The sequence below is a fragment of the Ovis canadensis genome, chromosome 2 (genome assembly GCF_042477335.2).
Source record: "Ovis canadensis isolate MfBH-ARS-UI-01 breed Bighorn chromosome 2, ARS-UI_OviCan_v2, whole genome shotgun sequence".
Lineage (NCBI taxonomy): Eukaryota > Metazoa > Chordata > Mammalia > Artiodactyla > Bovidae > Ovis > Ovis canadensis.
This window is the reverse complement of record NC_091246.1, coordinates 203,828,610-203,851,715: the sequence shown is the minus strand read 5'-3', so window position 1 is coordinate 203,851,715 and position 23,106 is coordinate 203,828,610. Positions and strand designations below refer to the sequence as shown.

At 37.5% G+C, this 23,106-nt stretch overlaps 1 protein-coding gene and 1 pseudogene across 2 annotated transcripts in view; one reads left to right on the top strand and one right to left on the bottom strand.

Moving 5' to 3' along the window:
- The window catches only part of HECW2 (HECT, C2 and WW domain containing E3 ubiquitin protein ligase 2), a 452,870-nt gene extending 433,430 nt beyond the window's left edge, over positions 1 to 19,440 (top strand). For both annotated transcript variants that reach the window (XM_069577904.1, XM_069577905.1), the window contains one exon: positions 14,602 to 19,440. In XM_069577904.1, the coding sequence (XP_069434005.1) occupies positions 14,602 to 14,713 (112 nt within the window). In that variant the 3' untranslated portion in view covers positions 14,714 to 19,440. The remainder of the gene's footprint in view (positions 1 to 14,601) is intronic.
- On the bottom strand, positions 18,075 to 19,084 carry LOC138434065 (histone-lysine N-methyltransferase SETMAR-like; annotated as a pseudogene).
- Positions 19,441 to 23,106: the final 3,666 nt, after the last annotated feature.

Sequence of the window (23,106 nt, the reverse complement as noted above, 5' to 3'; positions counted from 1 at the left end):
ACAGCTTTTCCAGTGGAATAGAACTTTAAAAGATAAAATAATTTTTAAAGATAAATATTTTTCATTAAAAAAGTTTTTAATTGGTGTATACTTGATGATGCAATATTATGTAAGTTACAAGTGTGCAATATAGTGGTTCACAATTTTAAAGATTATTCTCCATTTATTGTTATTATAAATTTTTGGCTATATTCCCAATGTTGTACAATATATCCTTAGAGCTTATTTTTTACACAAGTTTGTACCTCTTACTCCCTAACACCTGTATTGCTAGACATTTTTTCACTTTTTAATCTTATGTAAAGAAAAGTGAAAAGTGTTAGTTATTCAGTCATGTCTGACTCTTTGTGATCCCATGGACTATAGCCTGCCAGGCTCCTCTGTCCATGGGATTCTCCAGGCAAGAATACTGGAGTGGGTAGCCATTCCTTTCTCCAAGGGATCTTCCCAACCCAGGGATTGAACCTGGGTCTCCCGCATTGCAGGCAGATTCTTTACCATGTGAGCCACCAGGAAAGACCCATGTAAAGAAAAATTTTCACAGAAATGCCAAGAAGTTAAAAATAAAAGATGGGTATATAATATAAATATATATATAGTAATATATAATAAAATATATAATAAAATTAGTACATATTATAGTATATCATTAATATTCTATAATATAATTAATAAATATTATAGTAATGTATAATAAAAATATATAAAGATATATTTTTAGAGATGTATAAAGATATAATAATGTTAAAGAAATTAGAATAAAATTAAAGAATAGTAATATATAATAAAAATATATAAAGACATATTTTTAGAGATAACCTCTAAACATACTTCTACTCATTTGTACACAACGTACACATACACGACACACATTTAAAAACAAGATACAATCAGAGCATATATACTGTTTATGACCTGCTTTTTGTTTATCAAATATCACTAATCATGAACATCTTTCAGTGTCATGAAATATTGCTTTACAGTGTCATCAGTAATTCAGCCCTTCCTCCTCTAGTACAGATAGCATCGTCTACTGGCAAATTGAACTGTAAACTAGGAAATAGGAAAGTAAGTGAGGAGCTCATGTCACTCTCTTTAATTAAAAGAAAGTTCAGAACAAGAGACAGACACAGTAAAGATCCCTTGGTGCCCCCTCCTTTTTGTACTTGTCTTGAGGCATCCCTCCCTGGTCTCCCAACTCCTTACCACGTGCTGGTCAGCTGAGGGGCCTTGGTTGAGAGGAAATTGGCAGAAGACTCTCCTACAATAAAGTTGTCTGCTCCATGGTTTAATCTCTTATATAAGGCCATCTCCCACCCTTTCCCTTTCTTCCTTCTTACTCAATTCATGCTCTCTAATAATAATATTTTAAGGTTTTATTGTATCCTGCCATTGAATCAGCATGTGCTAACAAAGATATACCCATGATGACTAGGAATATTACTTTATTAAAGATGCTTAAATATGCTATACCTTTTGGATTGGTCTTTACCTTGGGAAATGGATAAAATGTTCATAAAGCATACTTCGTCTAAAAAAAGAACTGCAGTAAATAATGTAAATTACTATTGAAATAATTTGTAGTTCCTAAATGGAGTAAAAGTATTGATAGTTTTCATTGTTGCTTCCAACAGAACTGAGTCTTTCAAGTCACAACAGCTGTAAATCATAAAGTATGTGTTTGTGAATGACAAACATTACTGCTGATAAGGAATTGGTCATCCCCTTCTCTGTGGCTTCAAGACCAAAAACTAATTTGGGCTCATCTCTTTCCACCACCATAGTCTACCGCACGAGCCCCTCTCCACAAGGCTATTGCCATAGCCTGCTGTCTACATGAGTATTTCTGTTATATACATACTGTAGTTCGTTCTGTGCTCAGCAACCAAAGTGAGCTGAAATCTCCATATCACCTCCCTCCCCTACTTTTACCCATCAATGACTTCTAGTCATTAATCCAGACCTCTTGCTGAGGACTGACTACCAGGGGAGTGGCCTGGTCTGGCCTGCTACCCCAGCCTCCACTCATACACTCTCCCCTCACCTGCTACAGCCACCAGCCTCCTCCTTGTTCCTCAAATTTACCAAACTTAACTCTACCTCAAGACTCTAGAACTTGCTGCCCCATCTCTTCTCTGCTGGTTCTGCATGTGACTGGCTTTGTCATCCCTAAGGACTCAGCTCAGTGCTCAGAAAGGCCCTGCAGGCTTCTGTTCCCAGTGTACCTATCATTCTGTCTTATCTTGTTTACTGTATAGGACTTACCTCAGTTCTGTCACTGTATACCTATTGACTATCTCCCCTCTCTAGGATCTAACCCTGTGAGAACAAGGAGCTTATTTGAATTGAATGTGGCTTTGCCTGTCATGCTAAACCATAGCACATAATATTTTCGGTAAGCTCTTAAGTTTAACATATGACTCTGGACCATTCCAGACAAGATATGCCAAAATCACCTTTATGTCTTTATACCCTCAACTAAACAATGGGGATAGGCACTAGTAATTACATTACTAAGTTGTTCTGGAGATGAAGTGAGCTGTTTTGTTGTTTTTCAGTTGCCAAGTCATGTCTGACTCTCTGCCACCCCATGGACTGCAGCATGCCAGGCTTCCCTGTCCTTCACTGTCTCCCAGAGTTTGCTCAAATTCACGTCCATTGTGATGCCGTTAACCATCTCATCCTCTGCTGCTCTCTTCTCCTTCTGCCTTCAGTCTTTTCCCAACATCAGGGTCTTTTCTGATGACTCAGCTTTTTGCATCAGGTGGCCAAAGTGTTGGAGCTTCAGCTTCAGCATCAATCCCTCCAATAAGTATTCAGGGTTGATTTTCTTTAGAACTGACTGATTTGATCTCCTTGCAGTCCAAGGGACTCTCAAGAGTCTTCTCTAGTACCACAGTTCAAAAGCATCAATTCTTTGGCACTCAGCCTTCTTTATGGTCCAGCTCTCACATCCATACATGACTACTGGAAAAACCATAGCTTTGACTATATGAACCTTTGTTGGCGAACTGATGTCTTTGCCTTTTTTTTTTTTTAATTTTGATTGGAGGCTAATTACTTTACAATATTGTGGTGTTTTTGACATACATTCACATGAATTCCCCATCCTGACCCTCCCTCCCACCTCCCTCCCCATCCCATCCCTCAGGGTCATCCCAGTGCACCAGCCCTGAGCACCCTGCTTCATGCATCGAACCTGGACTGGCGATCTATTTCACATATGCTGATATACGTGTTTCAATGCTATTCTCTCAAATCATCCCACCCTCGCCTTCTCCCACCGAGTCCAACAGTCTGTTCTTTACATCTGTGTCTCTTTTGCTGTCTCGCATATAGGGTCATCGTTACTATCTTTCTAATTCTATATATATGTGTTAATATACTGTATTGGTGTTTTTCTTTCTGACTTACTTTGCTCTGTGTAATAGGCGTCTTTACTTTTTGATATGCTATCTAGGTTTGCCATCACTTACAATGGGCAAAGTGCTTAAAATGGTGCCTAACACATCATTCAGAAGGCAATGGCACCCCACTCCAGTACTCCGCCTGGAAAATCCCACGGACGGAGGAGCCTGTAAGGCTGCAGTCCATGGGGTTACTGAGGGTTGGACACGACTGAGCAACTTCACTTTCACTTTTCACTTTCATGCATTCGAGAAGGAAATGACAACCCACTCCAGTGTTCTTGCCTGGAGAATCTCAAGGACAGGGGAGCCTGGTGGGCTGCCGTCTATGGGGTCACAAAGAGTCGGACACGACTGAAGTGGCTTAGCAGCAACACATCGTTCAATTAATTCAGATGTTTTGACTGTTGTCACTAATCCCTATCCTTCAGAGCTCACCTGGCATTTTACAGTTTTTAGATATTTAAGAAATGTGCTGTATCCAGCCAGGATGTTTGTATTTTGTTTGAGTTCTCAATCTGGAACTACTCCTTACTGGGTTTTCTTCTGATGGGTTTAAATTCTTACATTTGAAAAGTATGTATTCTTAATCTTTTCCCAGGGCTACCCACAGGTGAGACATGACCTGCTTACCAGGCACAGTTTGAAGAATTTCTTCTGCTGATTATTCCCCATGCAGGAATTCCCACTGTGGGAACATTCTACACTGTATTTATAGATCCAGTTCATTTTAACCCAGGCAACCTAATAAAACTTTAGAATAAGATATTAGTTAGTAATCTAATTCCTTTAATAAGCCTTTAGATACTAATTACCTTGTGGGAGATATAAGTTGATCTCTTGTCAACATGGACTTTAAAACCTAGAGAAGGGACTAACAGATATTTCAATGAACAGATAACCAACATCATTGCCAGATGGTGTATCACACACGGGTAGTGGGTGTAGTAAGTGCCATAGAATTCCTTTCCGTTGTTTCACATTTACTGAACACCTGGTAAGAGTCAGGGTTGTGCTGTGCCACCAGGATTGCACAAATACTTGTGAACTTGTCTTAGTGAGAATTCCTGCCCTAAATCCCATGGTCTAAGAAAATGTTAGTGGGGATAAAAGAGAAATTGTGAATATTTATAAAAGTCATGATAAAAGTTATAGCTTTATTTGTGTTAATAAATTTGGGCTAACAAAGCAATCACTGAATTACTTCAGTTGAATTGGTCACTCTGTGTGATTGGGAACTGTGTATTTCTCATGCCAGTTACAAGCTCTAAATTCATCATCTTCATCCTTCTCCATTTCCTCTATTGCCTGTTGTGTTTAATAGCACCTCTGCCACCTCATGCTCCACACCCACTCACTAGCTGCCTTTAATGCATGGAATGAATGGAAAAGGTTTCTGCATTCACATCCAGTCTGGGCTCCTGTCACTCACGCACTTGAGTTCTCAAGTTTCCTGCAGTGCTTCCTCTCACTTCTGGGCAGTCTGCTGGGAACGTCCTTCTCTTTGTTGTTGAACCAGAAAAACCCTACACACCTTCAAATCCTTCAAGGCTTGGCACAAATAGTGTCCTCTCTAAAGCCTTTCTTGACTCCACAGAGCAGACTCGTTACTCGTTGTATGCAGGGTCACTAATAGCCCATAGGAATCTTTTTGGAGTAGACAGAGGTTTCTTATAGTTTTCTGGAGAAAAGCAGCCCTGAGCTAGGGATTGTGAGTTGGTGAGCAGAGTCAAAGGTAGGCTGCATTTCAGACCCCTGGTATAGAGCACAGACTGCGTAACCTTTGGCAGGTTCCATTTGCCTGCACATTTTGTTTTCAGAGTATAAACGTCTTGTAGGCAGAGACCAGACTATTCATCCTCATATACAAAGGGACAGCTCAACGTCTGGCATGCAGTATGACCTCAGAACTTGTTTGTTCAATGAATTAAGAAATAACTGAAATGTAAATTGAAAAATTAATTTTTATTCATCAGGGCACTTTGTATAGGAATGCCAAGCTTTCAAATATGGGGCCTTCAAGGGGGTACATAATCAAAGAGAGTCTGAAGGTGCAGGGTCCCTGGAGAGCCTAAGAAGAGAGCCCCTCTTTACCCACCTCACAGCCCAGCTCCTGGCCGACTCTGTCCCTTCATCCGGGCTGCCCTGCCAGCAAGACTGCCTGAACACCTGATTCCCTTGTGGGGAAGCCAGGCTCAGATGGGGAGAATTTGAGCTTGACAAGTAAACTTGGTCAGGAGTGCTCCTATTTCCACAGAAATCATGACATTAAAGTGTGATATTCTAATATCCTTTAGGGATTTTCCAGAATGCTTTTAAGTATTTGTTTTTGATTTATTAATTACCCGATGAAAAGGTTGAAATAGGAGTAGGGAAACAAATCAGAAGGATTAGGCACCACTGCCAATTGAAAAGAGTACTGACAAAACACATTCTAAATGATAATGCAAATAAAAAGGATTTATTAGATTTATATACATTTTATTTCTAGGGCTATATCTACTAGATAAAATGAAGCCCATGGTTTTCTCATTCTCTGTTTAGAATCTTGATTCTAATTTCTTCTTTGCCTCATATTTTGAGTCCTTATAAGCTTCCAGAAGTCACGTCTGGGAGAATCAATTTATAAATGCATACACATACAAAAACACATTGATCAATTAATCAATCTATGAAACCAGATATAATTGTGATTCTTTGGGCTCACTGGATTTGGATAATAGACTTGTCTATATCTATAGGAAAGAAAAGAGGGTTAAGCATATGACCTCCTGGTTAACATTTAAAGAATCCAGAAAGCACCAAGAGATCTATTAAGTCAGACCAGATGTCTGGAGGGCCTTTAAATCTTCTTTATATTAATGCCAGCATGATTTCCCAAAGACTAGTTCAGACCTGCCCTCCTTGAGTGGTTCTGCCTGCGTAGAGTAAAATGAGGTAAACTCATTATAGCCTTAGTGTGGCTGGCTTTGAAAGATTTGAAAAATGTTCTTTTATTGAGACTGAATAACTGGATGTGCTTTTGTTGCCAATATCAACATAGTCCAAGGGCCCTTCTGTTATTTTCTGCTAGAGTTTTCTTAGGACATGGAATGGGGTGGGAGAGGGGTTGTGAGAAGCCTCAGAGGATTGTGTTTTGTTTTGCTTTTTTTTTCCCCTGTTCTTGGCTCACACAGCAAGTTGATGGTAAATATTGGGCAATTTATTTAACCACATGATTCCTCAATTTCCTTATTAGCAATGCTGTCTTGTTTATAAGGAGTTTTGAAATTTTTGCAAGCACAGAAAACTCTGCTGAGAATAGCCAATATAGATATCTTATTTCTAATGTAATTGATGTCTCTCCAATAGTGGAGCCTACCTGCGTCAGACTCATTTAGACTGATAGTTAAAAAGCAGATCCCTAGGCCCACCCCAGACCTTCTAAAGTAGAATTTCAGAGGGTGCACCTAAAGTCTCCATTGTAAACAAGTTTCTTGGATGATTCTGGTGAATTCCCCCTATATCTCTCTGAATAACTCTGCTTTGTGGTGAGCCTGAGATAGAACTTGTTGGTTAGAGCACCCGAAAAATCCCCTGGTATCTCCCAGACTTTTCTGAACTGACCAAATCTGGACCATTTTCCCTGAAGCTCCTGTATGTTTTGATTGAGTCATTCATTTAAAAAATATTTGAAGCTTTATTTTTCTAATTTCTGTCCTCAAAATGTGTGTAATCTGGTAAGGTGTTGAGGACCAGCAGTTTAAAATCATGAAGTAGGATGAAATGAACACTCAGGCTTCCAAAACTGAAAAAACCAAAGCATTACTTTCCCTGCTTTCAGTTTAATGTTGGACTTCCCCTAGGAACCCAAGGTTGTGGTCTATTCTTGATTTGACTTTGGGGGAACCATTTAATCTTTCTACAGTTTCCCCCTCAACAATACATACTTTCTCCATCCTCATGAAACAGTTTCCATAGGAGCTGTTCAGTTTATTCAGAAGGAAAGTTCTGTTATGGTAACTATATATTGTGCAACCAGGTGCAATTTAGGAATCCATGATAGCTTTAGGTTAAGGATCAATGATGGTGATTACGTCTTGTGACTGAAGAGGATCAAAAAAGTTGTCCAGTCCTTCCTTTTGTATTGAGAACTGAATAAAAAATATGAGTATCCAGGCTTATGGATTTACTGAATAAGTTACTGAACAGCAGAGACATTCAGAGTTCCTGTTTCTTGCTCAGAAACCTGGGAGGATGAAAGGACTGCTGTTGACTCCCAGCTTCGCACCACTGCCCTTGATAGGGGTGATGCTGCTATATTACACTTATTACACTTAAATACCTCTTCGTAGGCTACGCTACTACATTTAGACCTGTAGCAGTTTTCCAAAGCTGCATCACCAATTACCACCAATTTAGCAGCTTAAAACAACATGGTTACTATGTCACTGTTTCTGTAATCAGGAGTCTGAGCGCGATTGAGCCAGGTCTTCTGCTCAGCACCTGGAAGCTGAGATCAAAATGTCAGCTGGATTGCATTCTCATCTGGAAGCTCAACTAGGGAAGGACCTGCTTCCAAACTCCCTTAGGTTGTTGGTAGAATTTATTGCTTGCATCTACAGAATTCATGGCAGTCTACCTCTTCAAATCCAGCAACAGTGAGACTCTGATTTCTAGATGCTCTTTTAAAAGTCTCACCTAATTAGGTCAGGCCCAAGTTCAGGATCATCACCCTTTTAATTAACTTAAAATCAACTGATGTGAGACTTAATTATATCTTCAATATATCTTCACCCTTGCCATATTCTATTGGTTACAAATTACAGGTCCCCTGTCATACTTAAAAGATCGGGATTATACAAAGGCATGGGTCATGGCAGATCATGTTAGAATTCTTCATACCACAAGACCACAGTGAATTAAACTTCATCATTCAATCCAAGTATGCATAAGAAGTTAATTGGAGGATTCAAACATTACTGTTTATGAATTGTCATCCTCATGTATTTGATTATTTTGTTAATTCTTGATGAGGTAAAATTAACCTTCAGTTAAGAGAAATTATTTGGTTATCAAGAGGGAAGAAACAGGCTTAACAGGCATGTGATAGACATACTACACCTACAGTCCTGTCCTGTCCTAAGAAACCATAATTAGTAATGATTGGGCTTCCCTAATGGCTCAGACATGGAACAAGAGACTGGTTCCAAATAGGAAAAGGAGTACATCAAGGATGTAATATTGTCACCCTGCTTATTTAACTTATATGCAGAGTATATCATGAGAAACGCTGGGCTGGAAGAGGCGCAAACTGAAATCAAGATTGCCAGGAGAAATATCAATAACCTCAGATATGCAGATGACACCACCCTTATGGCAGAAAGTGAAGAGGAACTAAAAAGCCTCTTGATGAAAGTGAAAGAGGAGAGTGAAAAAGTTGGCTTAAAGCTCAACATTCAGAAAATGAAGATCATGGCATCTGGTCCCATCACTTCATGGCAAATAGATGGGAAAACAGTGGAAACAGTGTCAGACTTTATTTTTCTGAGCTCCAAAATCACTGCAGATGGTGATTACAGCCATGAAATTAAAAGATGCCTACTCCTTGGAAGGAGTTATGACCAACCTAGATAGTATATTGAAAAGCAGAGTTATTACTTTGCCAACGGTTTTTCCAGTGTTCATGTATGGATGTGAGAGTTGGACTGTGAAGAAAGCTGAGTGCCGAAGAATTGATGCTTTTGAACTGTGGTGTTGGAGAAGACTCTTGAGGGTTCCTTGGAGTGCAAGGAGATCCAACCAGTCCATTCTAAAGGAGATCAGTCCTGGGTGTTCATTGGAAGGACTGATGCTGAAGCTGAAACTCCAATACTTTGGCCACCTCACGTGAAGAGTAATTCATTGGAAAAGACCCTGATGCTGGGAGGGATTGGGGGCAGGAGGAGAAGGGGACGACAGAGGATGAGATGGCTGGATAGCAAAACTGACTCAATGGACATGAGTTTGAGTGAGCTCCGGAAGTTGGTGATGGACAGGCAGGCCTGGCATGCTGTGATTCATGAGATCACAAAGAGTTAGACATGACTGAGCGACTGAACTAAACTTAACTGAATGGCTCAGACTATAAATAGCCTGTCTGCAATGTAGGAGACCCAGGTTCAGTCCCTAGGTCAGCAAGATCCCCTGGAGAAGGGAATGGCTACCCACTCCTGTATTCTGGCCTGGAGAATTGCCTGGACTACTGTCCATAGGATCACAGAGTTGGACATGACTGAGCAACTAACACTTTCACTTCAGGGATTATTGCTTAACTAGAGAAAGGGTTTACTTGAATTATTTTATTTCCTAGTTTCCCCAGTATGATTCAGTTCACAAAAATGAATTCACACATATCTATTTGAGACTACACCTATATAAAATGAGTTACTCTTTTAAGAGTTGTCCCAAAAGTTGATCTATCATACTCTTTGGTACACTAGCACTACCAAAAGCAAAAAAAGACAAGGAACAACTTCTGGTAGGTGTAAACATTAGAGATTATCTTTTCAACATTTCTTATCACAGCACCATGCTGAAGAAAGACAATATATTAAAAATGGATAGCAGGTAATCAGGTTAATATTGCTGTATAAATAAAACGCATAACTAAACACTGGGTTGGCCAAAAAGTTCTAATATTTCCATGTGATGTTACAGAAAACGCTGACAAAACCTTTTGGCCAACTCAGTAAAAAGGTGAACAGGCTAGAAGAGATTCAGTTCAGTTCAGTTCAGTCACTCAGTCGTGTCCGAGTCTTTGCAACCCCATGAATCACAGCACGCCAGACCTCCCTGTCCATCACCAACTCCCGGAGTTCACCCAAACTCATGTCCATAGAGCTGGTGATGCCATCCAGCCGTCTCATCCTCTGTCGTCCCCTTCTCCTCCTGCTGCCTACCCCTCTCAACATCAGGGTCTTTTCCAATGAGTCAACTCTTCGCATGAGGTGGCCATAGTATTGGAGTTTCAGCTTCAACATCAGTCCTTCCAGTGAACACCCAGGACTGATCTCCTTTAGGATGGACTGGTTGGATCTCCTTGCAGTCCAAGGGACTCTCAAAAGTCTTATCCAGCACCACAGTTCAAAAGCATCAATTCTTCGGCACTCAGCTTTCTTCACAGTCCAACTCTCACATCCATACATGAACACTGGAAAAACCATAGCCTTGACTACATGGACCTTTGTTGGTGAAGTAATATCTCTGCTTTTCAATATACTGTCTAGGTTGGTCATAACTTTTCTTCCAAGGAGTATGTGTCTTACCATCTGCAGTAATTTTGGAGCTCAGAAATATAAAGTCTGACACTGTTTCCACTGATTCCCCATCTATTTCCCAAGAAGTGATGGGACCAGATGCCATGATCTTCGTTTTCTGAATGTTGAGCTTCAAGCCAACTTTTTCACTCTCCTCTTTCACTTTCATCAAGAGGCTTTTTAGTTCCTCTTCACTTTCTGCCATAAAGGTGGTATCATCTGCATATCTGAGGTTATTGATATTTCTCCTGGCAATCTTGATTCCAGCTTGTGCTTCTTCCAGCCCAGTGTTTCTCATGATGTACTCTGCATATAAGTTAAATAAGCAGGGTGACAACATTACAGCCTCGATGTACTCCTTTTCCTATTTGGAACCAGTCTGTTGTTCCATGTCCAGTTCTAACTGTTGCTTCCTGACCTGCATATAGGTTTCTCAAGAGACAGGTCAGGTGGTCTGGTATTCCCATCTCTTTCAGAATTTTCCAGAGTTTATTGTGATTCACATAGTCAAAGGCTTTGGCATAGTCAATAAAGCAGAAATAGATGTTTTTCTGGAACTCTCTTCCTTTTTCCATGATCCAGCGGATGTATGGCAATTTAGTGAGAGATAATACAAGAGTAAATCTCTTTATTTTGAAGTATTTCTTACAAGTCAATAAGAAATCCTAAAACTTTATATGATAAATTTATTTCACACTCATAAGATAACTGTTATTAAAAAAAATAACAAGTGTTGGAGAGGATATAGAAAAATTGGAACCCATGTTCATTGCAATACTTTTTTACAATAGTCAAAATGTAAAAATAACCGAAGTGTCAGTCAGTGGTTGAATGGATTAACCAAACATAGTATATACAAACAATGGAATATTATTCAGCTGGGAAAAAAGGAAATTGCAACTTATGCTATAACACGGACCTGGAAAATGCTAAGTGAAATAAGCCAAGCACAGGGGATGAATATTGTATGATTCCACTTATATGAGGTACTTAGAGTAGTCAAATTCATAGAGACAGGAAATAGATTGGTGGTTGCTTCCATTGGGGTGGGAGAAAATGGGAGTTAGTGTTCAATGGGTACAGATTTTCAGTTTGGAAAGGGAAAGAATTTCTAGAGATGGATAATGGTGATGGTTGCAGAACAATGTGAATGTACTTAATGCTACAGAACTGTGTACTTGACAGTGGTTATCAATGTGATGTGATGTGTGTTTATCAAAATAAAAATTTTTGAAGAAAAAATAAATGGGCAAAGTAGATGAACATGTAGATCATGAAACGGGAAATGTTACAAATAAGCTGACTTGGGGAAAGAGTCTCAGCCTTGTTGGTAGCCAGTGAAGTGAAAATGTTTAAATTTCATCTAAAAGAAGTACCGTTTTTAGTCTAATGGTATAATGAATGTTATGGTTCTCACACACAAAGCCTGGATGATAATTATATTCAAACTGTACTTCATTTCTTTCCTTCTTCCTCCCCTTTCCCTATAACAGATTTAAAGTTTTCAGTTAGTATTTTTATACCAGTGTTTTACACAAGATAGATATTTAAACCAGTTCTAACACTTTCACTACACTAGTTCAGTTTCTTTAAAAAAAGTAAAATGTTCTTCTTGAGACCCAAGTTAAGGCTCTGATATAAGGAGGTATAATATGTACTATGTTAAATGCAATTTTGAAATAGTTTATGAAAAAGTATTTGATTGCAAAGATTGATTACATGATTTTTCCCCAATATATTCTAGAGTTTGTAATATCAAGAACTTGTAAACTCTGAGCCAGTTCTATTTCTGTGTCCTAAAATTGGTACAGACAGTCCCAGACCCAGGAAGGTTTGACTTAGAATTTTCTGACTTTATAGTGGTTTGAAAATGATATGAGACTTTTCTGGTGGCTCAGTGGTGAAGAACCTGCCTGCCAATGCAGGGGTCATGGGTTCAGTCCCTGGGTCAGGAAGATTTCCTGGCGAGCTACAGTCGATAGGGTCACAAATAGCTGAACATGACTGAACGCGCACACACAAAAGTGATACACTTTCAGCAGAAATCGAATTTTTAGTTTTCAAAAGTCATGATCTTTTCCTAGGCTAACAATATTCAGTGCTATACTTCTTCATGATGCTGGACAGCATCAGTGAGCCTCAGCTCCTAGTCAGCCATGTGATCACCAGGGTAAAAAAAAAAAAAAAAAAAAGGTACACATACAACCATTCCATACCCATACAAACATCCTGTAACTCAATAAATTACATGAGATATTCAACTCTTTATTATAGAAAAGGCTTTGTGTTAAATGATGTTGCCCGACTGTAGGCCAATGTAAGTGTTCTGAGCATGTACAAGGTAGTCTAGGCTAAGCTGTGATGTTCAGTTAGTTAGGTGTATCACATGCTTTTTTGGCTTATGATATTTTCAGTTTATGAGGGGTTTATCAGTATATAACCTCACTATAAGCTGAGGAAGACCTGATTTTTCTAATATGACAGTGCCCTTTGTGTTAATGTTTTTAATAAGCTATGTGGCCACACACCTGCTTTATTTATTATCTCTTTGTTGTCTCAGTTTCCACAAGTCATGATTATCCTTTGGCAATTTAATGAAGGCAATTAGAGTAAATGTTTTTGATGGTAATGAAATGTACCTAAAAATGCACCTCTTATTAATTGGTCAAACACTGAGCCAGGCATTGAATTAAGTGTGTTTCTGTGATTTCATTTAATTCTCATATCCTCTGAGACAAATAATAGTGTTTCTGTGATTTCATCTAATCCTCATATCCTTCTGAAACAAATAATATGATTCTCATTTTATAAATGAGAAATTGAGTGGCAGGTTTTTAATAATTCACTGCAAATCACACAGCTGGTTGATAATGCTGAAATTCAAACTGAAGTTTCTCCAACTGCAAACCTCTGATCTTCCCACAATACTACACTGCAGCTAGGAATATAACTATATTTATCTCTTAAATATTAAAGTTATTTATAAGAATAACAGTTTAAAACCATGTGATTTTGTAATAACAGCCTGTTAGTGATCACAGCTCCTAAAATTCCATATTAATTCAGGAGCAGTTTTTAAAAGCAAAGTTGGTTAGCTCCTGCAAACAAACTGTTGTACCTTCCAAATAAAATGCTTCCTATTTCATGTCAAAAGTGCAGATTTGCTTCCCGATAAGACATGCTATTTGGAGGTTGTCTATTTTTTTATTGTGATTCAGGTGCAAATAACAGGAAAGCATATTTTTTCCTATCTTGGCCAAAGGGGAGGTATTTCTAAAAAAGAATGTAACATAATGATTTAAATGGCCATTATTTTGCATCATGAATTAGGAGAAATCAGATTATAGCACAGGAGTCAAAGAAGTAACAATGGTCTACTGACTACGACAGGAAAGTCCAGCCAGGGAATTTCCCAAAGCTCTAAGCCATGAGGTCTTCAGAGACACTCAGTGCTCTTCCCTGACCAACAAAATGAAAAAATGCAAAACCATTGACTTTTTAAGAAACATTCAGGCAAATGCCAACTCTGAAAACAAATTACTTTGCAAGAGCTTATCTTCATGACTTTTAGCAGGGCTGTGGGGGGGGTAGGGGGGAACCTAACATCAAAAGAAATAAAAATACAAATTTGTCTTTGTAATTCTTAGACAACTAAACAAGTAGTAATATATATGTCATATAGATTTTAAATGATTGTGAAAATGTAAAGAGATAATTTTTAAAGATATTATTTCCCTTAAAAGAATTCAGTTCTGAATTGTTCAAGTCAAAACATTTTCAAAGTGTTTCCAAAAGGAGTGTGAAAATTGGCAACAAACCAATTTGAATATGAAAGTCAAGCATGCACAGACACCAGAAGAAAGGATCTCATTTCACTCAAAGCATTCTGAACTCTGTACTGCTTCTTCTGTTTGCAGAGCTCACACTTGTTTTAACCGTCTGGATCTCCCTCCATACCCATCCTTCTCCATGCTTTATGAAAAACTCTTGACAGCAGTTGAAGAGACCAGTACCTTTGGACTTGAGTGACCTGGAGGCAAAATGCCCAGCTCTGTGTAGACAGGCAATTCCGGAAGCTGCCTTCCTGAAGAATGGCTGAACGTTGGAAGTTTCGAGAGTCGCTTCCATTAGAGTAAAGCTGAATGCTGTTATTTTCCAGGAACAGATGCTCTGCCACATTTGGGTACTGGATAGTGATGATGATCCTCTTGGAAGGATTTGGGTGAGCTTGATGCCCAGGGAACCACCCAACAGTCTTTCAATCAACAGTTCTTGACTGCCAAACTTTTTTCCATTTGTTATGTTCCAAGACAAAGATGAACCTGTACACGATCAGCTCCATGGTAACTTTCAGAGACTCAGGAGAATCATGAAACTTACCTTTGAACATGGTTCAAGCCAAACTGGCAGCACTTGGCCCAATCTCCAAATTAGTGCAAGTTAAATAGTATAATAAAAACAAATATATTTCCTGAAAATACGTTCATTTAAGCCCTAAGTTATAACAGAATATTCATTTTCTTGCTTATGAGTACCTGCATGGTGTGTACTATAGGTTTCAGCTTTCATGGGACACAAGTGGAAAATGAAACCAAGTCAATATGAGGTAACCTTTAAGATTTGCAATAAGGTGGTCTGTGACAATGTATATGCAAAGTGATATGTGTGTAATTATGGCTGCAGACAAACTGTTATACAATGAATTACTAATGACAGATTTTATGCTTTATAATGCATGAAAACAATTTTAAAATAATTAGCAATTAATCACAGCGTATCAGGAAAAAAGTACACAGTGAGTTCTGTTTATTTTTTATAGTTTCATTATATTTATGTTCTCTAAGATGTAGATAAGAATCTACCTATCATACTATATGTATCATCTCTTCCATTTTCATATTCCATGCTTATTCGGGCATCATGCTTGTATGTATCCTTTTAAGCACTCTCAAGGGAACAAAAGGGCCTTTTATTTTTATAAAGGTACAAAAAATTCCCCAAAATATTTTGCACTGAATGTACCAAAGTTGAAGGGACATTATAATATGACTAACAACAACTCCATCACTTGACAAGTATAATAGAAAATAGCTTCTAAATCCAACTTTCTTCACAGTGCCATGTCTACCACTACAAGGACTGTGCATCTAAGTAATAATTTTTTAAGACTCACTATATGTGATAGTATGATATGCATTTATTTAAAATGCATTAGACTCTTCCATCCATCAAATACTTTACAGGATGGCATTTAATACAGATATTTCGTATTTCCCCCACTGCTTTTTATTTGTACAGCATCATTAAACACTAAGCTCAGTTAGGGAGCCATCAGCAACACCCAAGAGATCAGCTCTCTTTAGTAATAAGAATTCCATTTTCCCTCATCAGTGAAGACATCACAAATTGAAAGTCTTAGTACTATATTTCTAAGTCTGCATTTTCACTGATGCATAATTTTCTTATCAATATTAAGAAACAGTTTTTCTATAATATCTCATAAACTGCATGACATCACTAGTGTTGTCTCTACTTAGTTTATCAGAGGGTGTTTTTCATTTTTATTACTTTGGGGTTACTCACCATCATGGTTTATTTCTTGACTTATGGCCGCAACTAACCAGGTGTTCGATATAATTAAGTTAAATTGAGGGTAATAAAAGCATTGGAGTAAACATTTGGTTTGCCAGCCTATGGTATTACAGGCATTGCCCAAACACTTCTTTGAGAACAACATTTATAGTAGCCATGGAATTCCTGTTATAGGGTGTTAGCAATCTTATGTTTTATAGAGGTCAAATGCATGATTTTCATAGATTGTTGATGATGGTAAGAACCGATTACACTGTTGGTTAAACTACATTTACTATGGGGACCCTCAAGAGGAATACTACTTGTTGTATTCCTACACTAAAGGCAGGTACTGCAGTGTGGAGAAACATTCTGGGAAAAAAGGTTACAACAATCTGGAAGTAAGAAGGAAAGATTTATCTGTGTACTATAATTGTATCGGAAAGAAAGGGAAGAAAAAAGCTTAACTGGAAATGTTAGTTTGTACTTACTTTATCATGAATATAAGTATATATTTAATTTTACAAACTGTTTTTACTTGTTTGTATTTTTTTCATTATAAGGGAAAATAGTATAACATACTTTTTAAAAAACACATTTTTGATGGTATATAAGATGTTTCAGAGCTGGCATTCCCTAAGTAGCTGATAGAAGGTTTCAAAAATACAGCATTTCTTTCAAAACTATTTTCATAGACCATGTTAGTTTGAATTTTGGTTTGTGACACTTTGTTGTCATTGTCTGCATTATTAGGTAAGCGATTTGAAATAAAATATATCTCTTTAATTATTTATTTCCAAATACCAGTATAATCATTAATTGTTACCATTCTCAGAATTGGAAATTATCCAAGATGTACCTATTACATCAGAATACCATGATAACGGATCTCTTATTTTTCATTTGTATCAACAAAAGAATCTGATAATAACTATTTAAAACATTAAATAACATTTCCACAGAATAAATTCAACTTTAATATACTCTACAAATAGAAATATCCATGAATATTTTCTTCTGGACTATGAACCTAGATAATTTGGCTGTCTGGTCTTGTTTTCTTTAAAATGCTCATAAATGATGCGTATAGTATACCGTTTTATAAAAGACAGTCATGATGCATCAAATGTATGTGGACATCTCTTAGGTGATAGAAGAGGCATTGGCATTCACTCTGTGCCAGCTGCTATGGTTGATGGTTGAGCTACAAGATTCAGAATCTGTCCTCAAGAAGCTTACAGTCTAGTGGAATACATACCAAGGTTCAGAAAATATTTTAAGTAAAATTTGATATATTCTACAATCAAGAGAACAGCTTGTTCCATCTGGGAGTTCGAGTGACGACTTCATATGTGGGAGATACTGTGGCTAAAAAAAAATATATAAATGCTCTTTCTGTTGATACCTAATGGCATATAATAGTATGATGATACTGGTCAAGTGTGGAAGAAGGAAGTGGAGTGGAGAAGGAAATGTAACCCACTCCAGTATTCTTTCCTGGGGTATCCCATGGACAGAAGAGCCTGGCAGGCTATGGTCCATGGGGTCACAAAAGAGATACAGCTGAGTGTGCACACATGCATGGACATGGCAGCCTGGAGTCTATTTACACACCTGGTTTAAAGTGTGAAGGTGAGGAACTGAACCATGATGGACCAACCCAAGGATCTTCAAGTTATCCCCAAAATGACACAGTTAAGTTCAATAGTTTCCCTGTTTCTTTTCATCTGCACTGTGGTGTATTAGGCTGGTACAAAAGTAACTATGGTTTCGGACCCTGAATTTTAAGTCATTATAGCTAGGCTCAGATACATCTTTATTAATCAAAATAGGAACCCTCACAGTCAACACACTTTTGCCAATGAGAAATAAGTTTGTTTATTCCTGTAGCATAAAAATCCATGCTTCAAAATTTGATGAACTCTTGGAAAGCATTTTCCCTGAAAAAAAATTGTTGAGATGCTTGAAGAAGTGGTGGTCAGTTGGTGAGATGTCAGATGAATGCAGCAGATGAGACAAAACCTCGTAGCCCAATTTGTTCAACTTTTGAAGCGTTGGTTGTATGACCTGCTGTTGGGTGTTGTGGAGAAGAATTGGGCCTTTTCTGTTGACCAGTACTGGCTGCAGGCATTGCAGTTTTTGGTGCATCTGATCGATTTGCTGATCATACTTCTCAAATGTAATAGTTTCGCCAGGATTCAGAAAGCTGTAGTGGATCAGACCAGCATCAGACCACCAAACAGTGACCATGGCCCTTTATTTGGTGCAAGTTTAGCTTTAGTAAGTGCTTTGGAACTCCTTCTTGGTCCACCCACTGCGCTGGTCATTGCTGGTTGTTGTGTAAAATCCACTTTTTGTAGCATGTCACAATCTGGTCAAAGAATGGTTCATTGTTGTATAGAATAAGAGAAGATAAAAAAAAGAGAGAAGATAACACTGGGAAAATGATGTGTTTTTTTTGATTGGTGGTCAGTTCATGAGGCACCCACTTACTGAGCTTTTTCATCTTTCCAGTTTGCTTCAAATGCCAGACAATCATAGAATTTTTGACTTGGGCAACTTCTCATGTAGTTGTAAGAGGATCAGCTTCAGTGCTTCTCTCCATTGGTCACTGTCAACTTCCAATGGCCAGCCACTGCATTCCTTATCTTCAAGGCTCTTGTCTCCTTTGCTGAACTTCTTGAACGACCACTGCACTATATGTTCATTAACAGATCCCGGGCTAAATGCATTGTTGATGTTGCGAGTTGTCTCCACTGCTTTACCACCCATTTTGAACTTAAATAAGAAAATTGCTTGAATTTACCTTTTGTCTAACATAATTTCCATAGCCTAAAATACATATGAAATAAACAGCAAGTAATAATTCATTAGCAAAAAACATAAAGCAAGAAATGCACATTAAAATGATGTATAACGTAACCACATATAAGAGTGTATTCCAGCATCAAATGGCAAAGTTCAGAAATGCAAAACCAAAGTTACATTTGCACCAACCTAGTACCTTTGCTTTGCAGAGTTAAAAATCCCAATTCCTGAGCCCATCCACCTCTGGGGTCAAAAGGTTTTTCCTTGTGCAAAAAAAAAAATGAATGGATCTTGGCCAAAGAAGTGTGATTGCAATTTTCTAGCATCTGTTACTTTGTAATTAAGGAAAAGTTCTGTAATAAATGAAGGAAAATTTGTTTCTCTTGTATAACAATCAAGTTTTTAAAAACTGCATTCAAATGATTAACAGTAATGGTGGAATATGTTTAAATAGTGCTTTAGAGTGTCTCAGTGCTTTCAGGTGCTTAGTTTGTCTTGATCTGATGGAGTAGAAGGTATCAAGTCCTGTCTGCATTGAGGCTGATTTTCACAAGTGGCTTGTGAGCTCAGTTTCAGTACTTCACAGCTACAGTTCCAGGTTTCATCTTGAGAAATGTGGACACTAATATGTATACCAGCCTATTCCAGTTTCACTGAAATTTGCAAGCTGCTTGTCTACCCAAACTCTCATTTTTTCAAACACTCTTAAAAACATGACCCCTTCTGAAAAATCCTTGAAGAAATTAGCATATTCATAGAAAAAACTCCCAATATCCTTAATGTTTCCATTTTACTATGTATTATGAGAAATTAAAAACAAAATGCAAAATTTGATTGCTTTTGGTGGATTTCTATATTATAGTAAGTTTAGTTTTCTCAAATATTATTTGGAAGCAAGATAATGAAATAGCACTTTAATCAGAAGCCTGATTTTATTTTTTAATTTTAAACAAGGATGGATCTGGAAAACTCTGATAGCTGAGTTCCAATGATATGGGTGAAGGGATCACTGCAGGTTCTTTTCCTCTTTGTCTTCCTCACATTGATCCAACTTTTTTTCCTCTTTCTGCACAAATTATGACTTGATCACTTCTAACTAAGGCAAACATCTGATAATGAGTCTTTCCAATCCAACCCAGTTTTGGAAACTACCACTGAAGATGAAATGATGCTACACCATCATTACAAACTACTTACACACTGCATAGTACAAATACAAATAAAGACCATGGCCTCACCCTCAAACTGAATCTGACTTTCAGGCCCTTTGGTGTTCTTACCTGCTCTCTGATTTAATTGATGAGTGAAAATGCTCTAAATCTTAGACACAGACACCTTACTTCTATGAAATTGAGTTTAAATTAATGAGAATGTCACTTTCACTTAGGTTCTAATTTTGCGAAGCCTATATTGCCTTTCTAATTTGATTGTGTTTTCTAGCTAGATTTGCCTGTCTCATATGGAAGCAAAGGGATGTCAGAGACATCAGGCTTTCTAAATTGTGGCTTAAGGCCAACCACTTGCTGCCCACTAGAAGAATGATAGAAACAAAAAAATCAGAAAAGGTGCAACCAGTAGTGGTGACCACCCCCCACCCCTGCTTTCTTCCCCACCCCTGCCAAGAATGTAATGCTAATTATGGACCAACTGTCAAGATTCAGGAGTGGTAACTGCATTCCAAGAAGCTGGCACAGAGGATATGTTGAACATGTGTGCCCTACCCATATCCGAACAATCAATAGCACTGTTGCAGGGAGAACGTTAAAACAAGGGTGAAAGGATCACCTTATGGCTTGGTGGCTATGGGTAGAAACATATACTTTGGTTTCTGACTTTGAGAAAAAGAATTTTGTGCTGCCCAATGAGAGCACTGCTTGGTAATCAACCTAGTGGATTTCCTTATCTTCAGTAGGGTGATAACATTTTTCTGTATTGCAAAACAGAATTTAGTCCAAAAGTATTAAAGCTAACCATAGCTTAATTAGGAGATCCAACGATTTAGCATTAAATTGGGTTGTGGATTACTTTTAACTTAATTGTTGTTACTATAATTGAACTTTAGGGAAAAAGAGAGCACATGTTGCTTGACACATTTCTTTGTTTAATTTGTTTTTTAGCAGACATTCTTTGATGTTACAGTCACTTCCAAAACATTTTTCATGGTTTCTAATGGTAACTTATGTGTTCCCTGGTCATGTATAAGCAAAAAACCTAAGAATTGGGTTACTGAATTGCAAATAGAGATCTAATCTGCAATTCCCATCTAATCTAATCTGTATTTCCAATTTTTCAAGAAATTAATTGAGGCTGAAATAGATTTGCTTAGATTTAATCTATAAGGTAGTTTATTTGGCTTTCATGATCAAACAGTTCAGCAGAACTGGAAGGCCCTAGTTGTATGGTTTCTGGGAAACATAGGAAAATTAAACTTATACATGAAATTTTTATGTGGAATGGCCTTGGGCAGGTGTTATCTTTCTATCCAATTTTCTTTTAGGATATTACAACCCTGAGCAATGTTGATAGGTAAGGTGTATGATTTAAGCTGAATCAAATATTACTGATGCAGTTAAGGAATCAGTAAACTTCTGGTTACCATCACCTTCTATAAGAAAGGATGGATAATGTTCAAGAAATACCTTGGAAGGACTAACCAGGAAACACACAAAACTGAATGTTCCTTTAGGACCTTAATGCTCTAAAAGATGGTATTACAACCTATTTTTCTTTATATGGTATCATAAGTAAAAATTGAGGCTGTTAATATGTTGGAAGGTGCATATTATCACATGTTTTTATAATAGGGATGCAGGCATTCCAAAGTAAATGAATAAAGATACATGCATCTCTCTTGCCTCTTACTGAAAGTATTAATCTAATTTTATAATAATGATTACTTTTTAATATTTAGGCTCTGTAAAAAGAAAAAAAGCCACATTTATGTCCAAGATTTCAGTGGAGCACAGATGGTGTATTTTTTTAAGCCTTCAAATTTCTTTTCACAAATTCCACCCATTGTGTCTATTATACCATGTCACAATTAATAGCTATGTTTCTATTTTTGTTGAGTTGATTTAAGCCTCATATTTATTCAATGTTACTTTTAATAGAGAACAATAATGGGAAGTATTTGCTATTGACATTGAGATTATACAGCTCTCATTTTACCTTATATTTAAATTTCATCTTTTTTTTCTCCAAGCAAATAATACAGACTGTTGACATCCTAGAAATGAATCATGGGTGGTCTTAAATGGAGCCTGGGACTCTGAAATGTAGACTTGTTTGTTTTCTGGAAAGTCTGTATTCTTATCCTTACCTGAACCCCTGACTTTTGTGTTGTATTTTTTTATGATTCTGAAATGCTTTGAGGGAAAGATATTTTATGTGTACAACTTGTTTTATTTTCATACTGATCTCTATTTTTGTTTAAAACCATGTTGCATCATGAAATCACTTAATCCAAAATAAATCTTCTTTAAAAAAATAGATTATGATTTTTCTGTGATACATTTGGGGAGGAAAAAAACTCAAGAGGAAAGAGAGCAGAGTAGGGATAAAGGTCTTGTGGGATTAGTGTACAGCTTTGTGGATACAGGAAGTTCTCTTTTCATGATATTTATAATTAGGAATCTATTTTGTTTATCCCTAAAAGATTATTTTACTATTTGGTAGTGCATAAATTAATGTTAAAGGAATGAATTAACACAAATCATAATCTCTTAAGTCACATGAGTTGAGACTGTTTGCTAAACCATCTTGGTTGAATGCTTATTTCATAACCACATATGCACACTACCACCACCACTACCACCCACATCAGTCTAATTGAGGGGTGACATATTCACAAGCCTACAGGGGCCAGACAAGTAAAACAATATTAAAACAAGCATCTAGGTGGGTGTATTTATTGAGTGCAACTAGCTGGGTGTAAGCAATAGAAAATGGTGGGTTTGCCTAAAGGAGGCATTGTAATCCTTTGCTCCAGCAGATTCTACTCACATGAAATTCAGGTCAGTGTTGAAAGATTTAGGTCAGTGTTT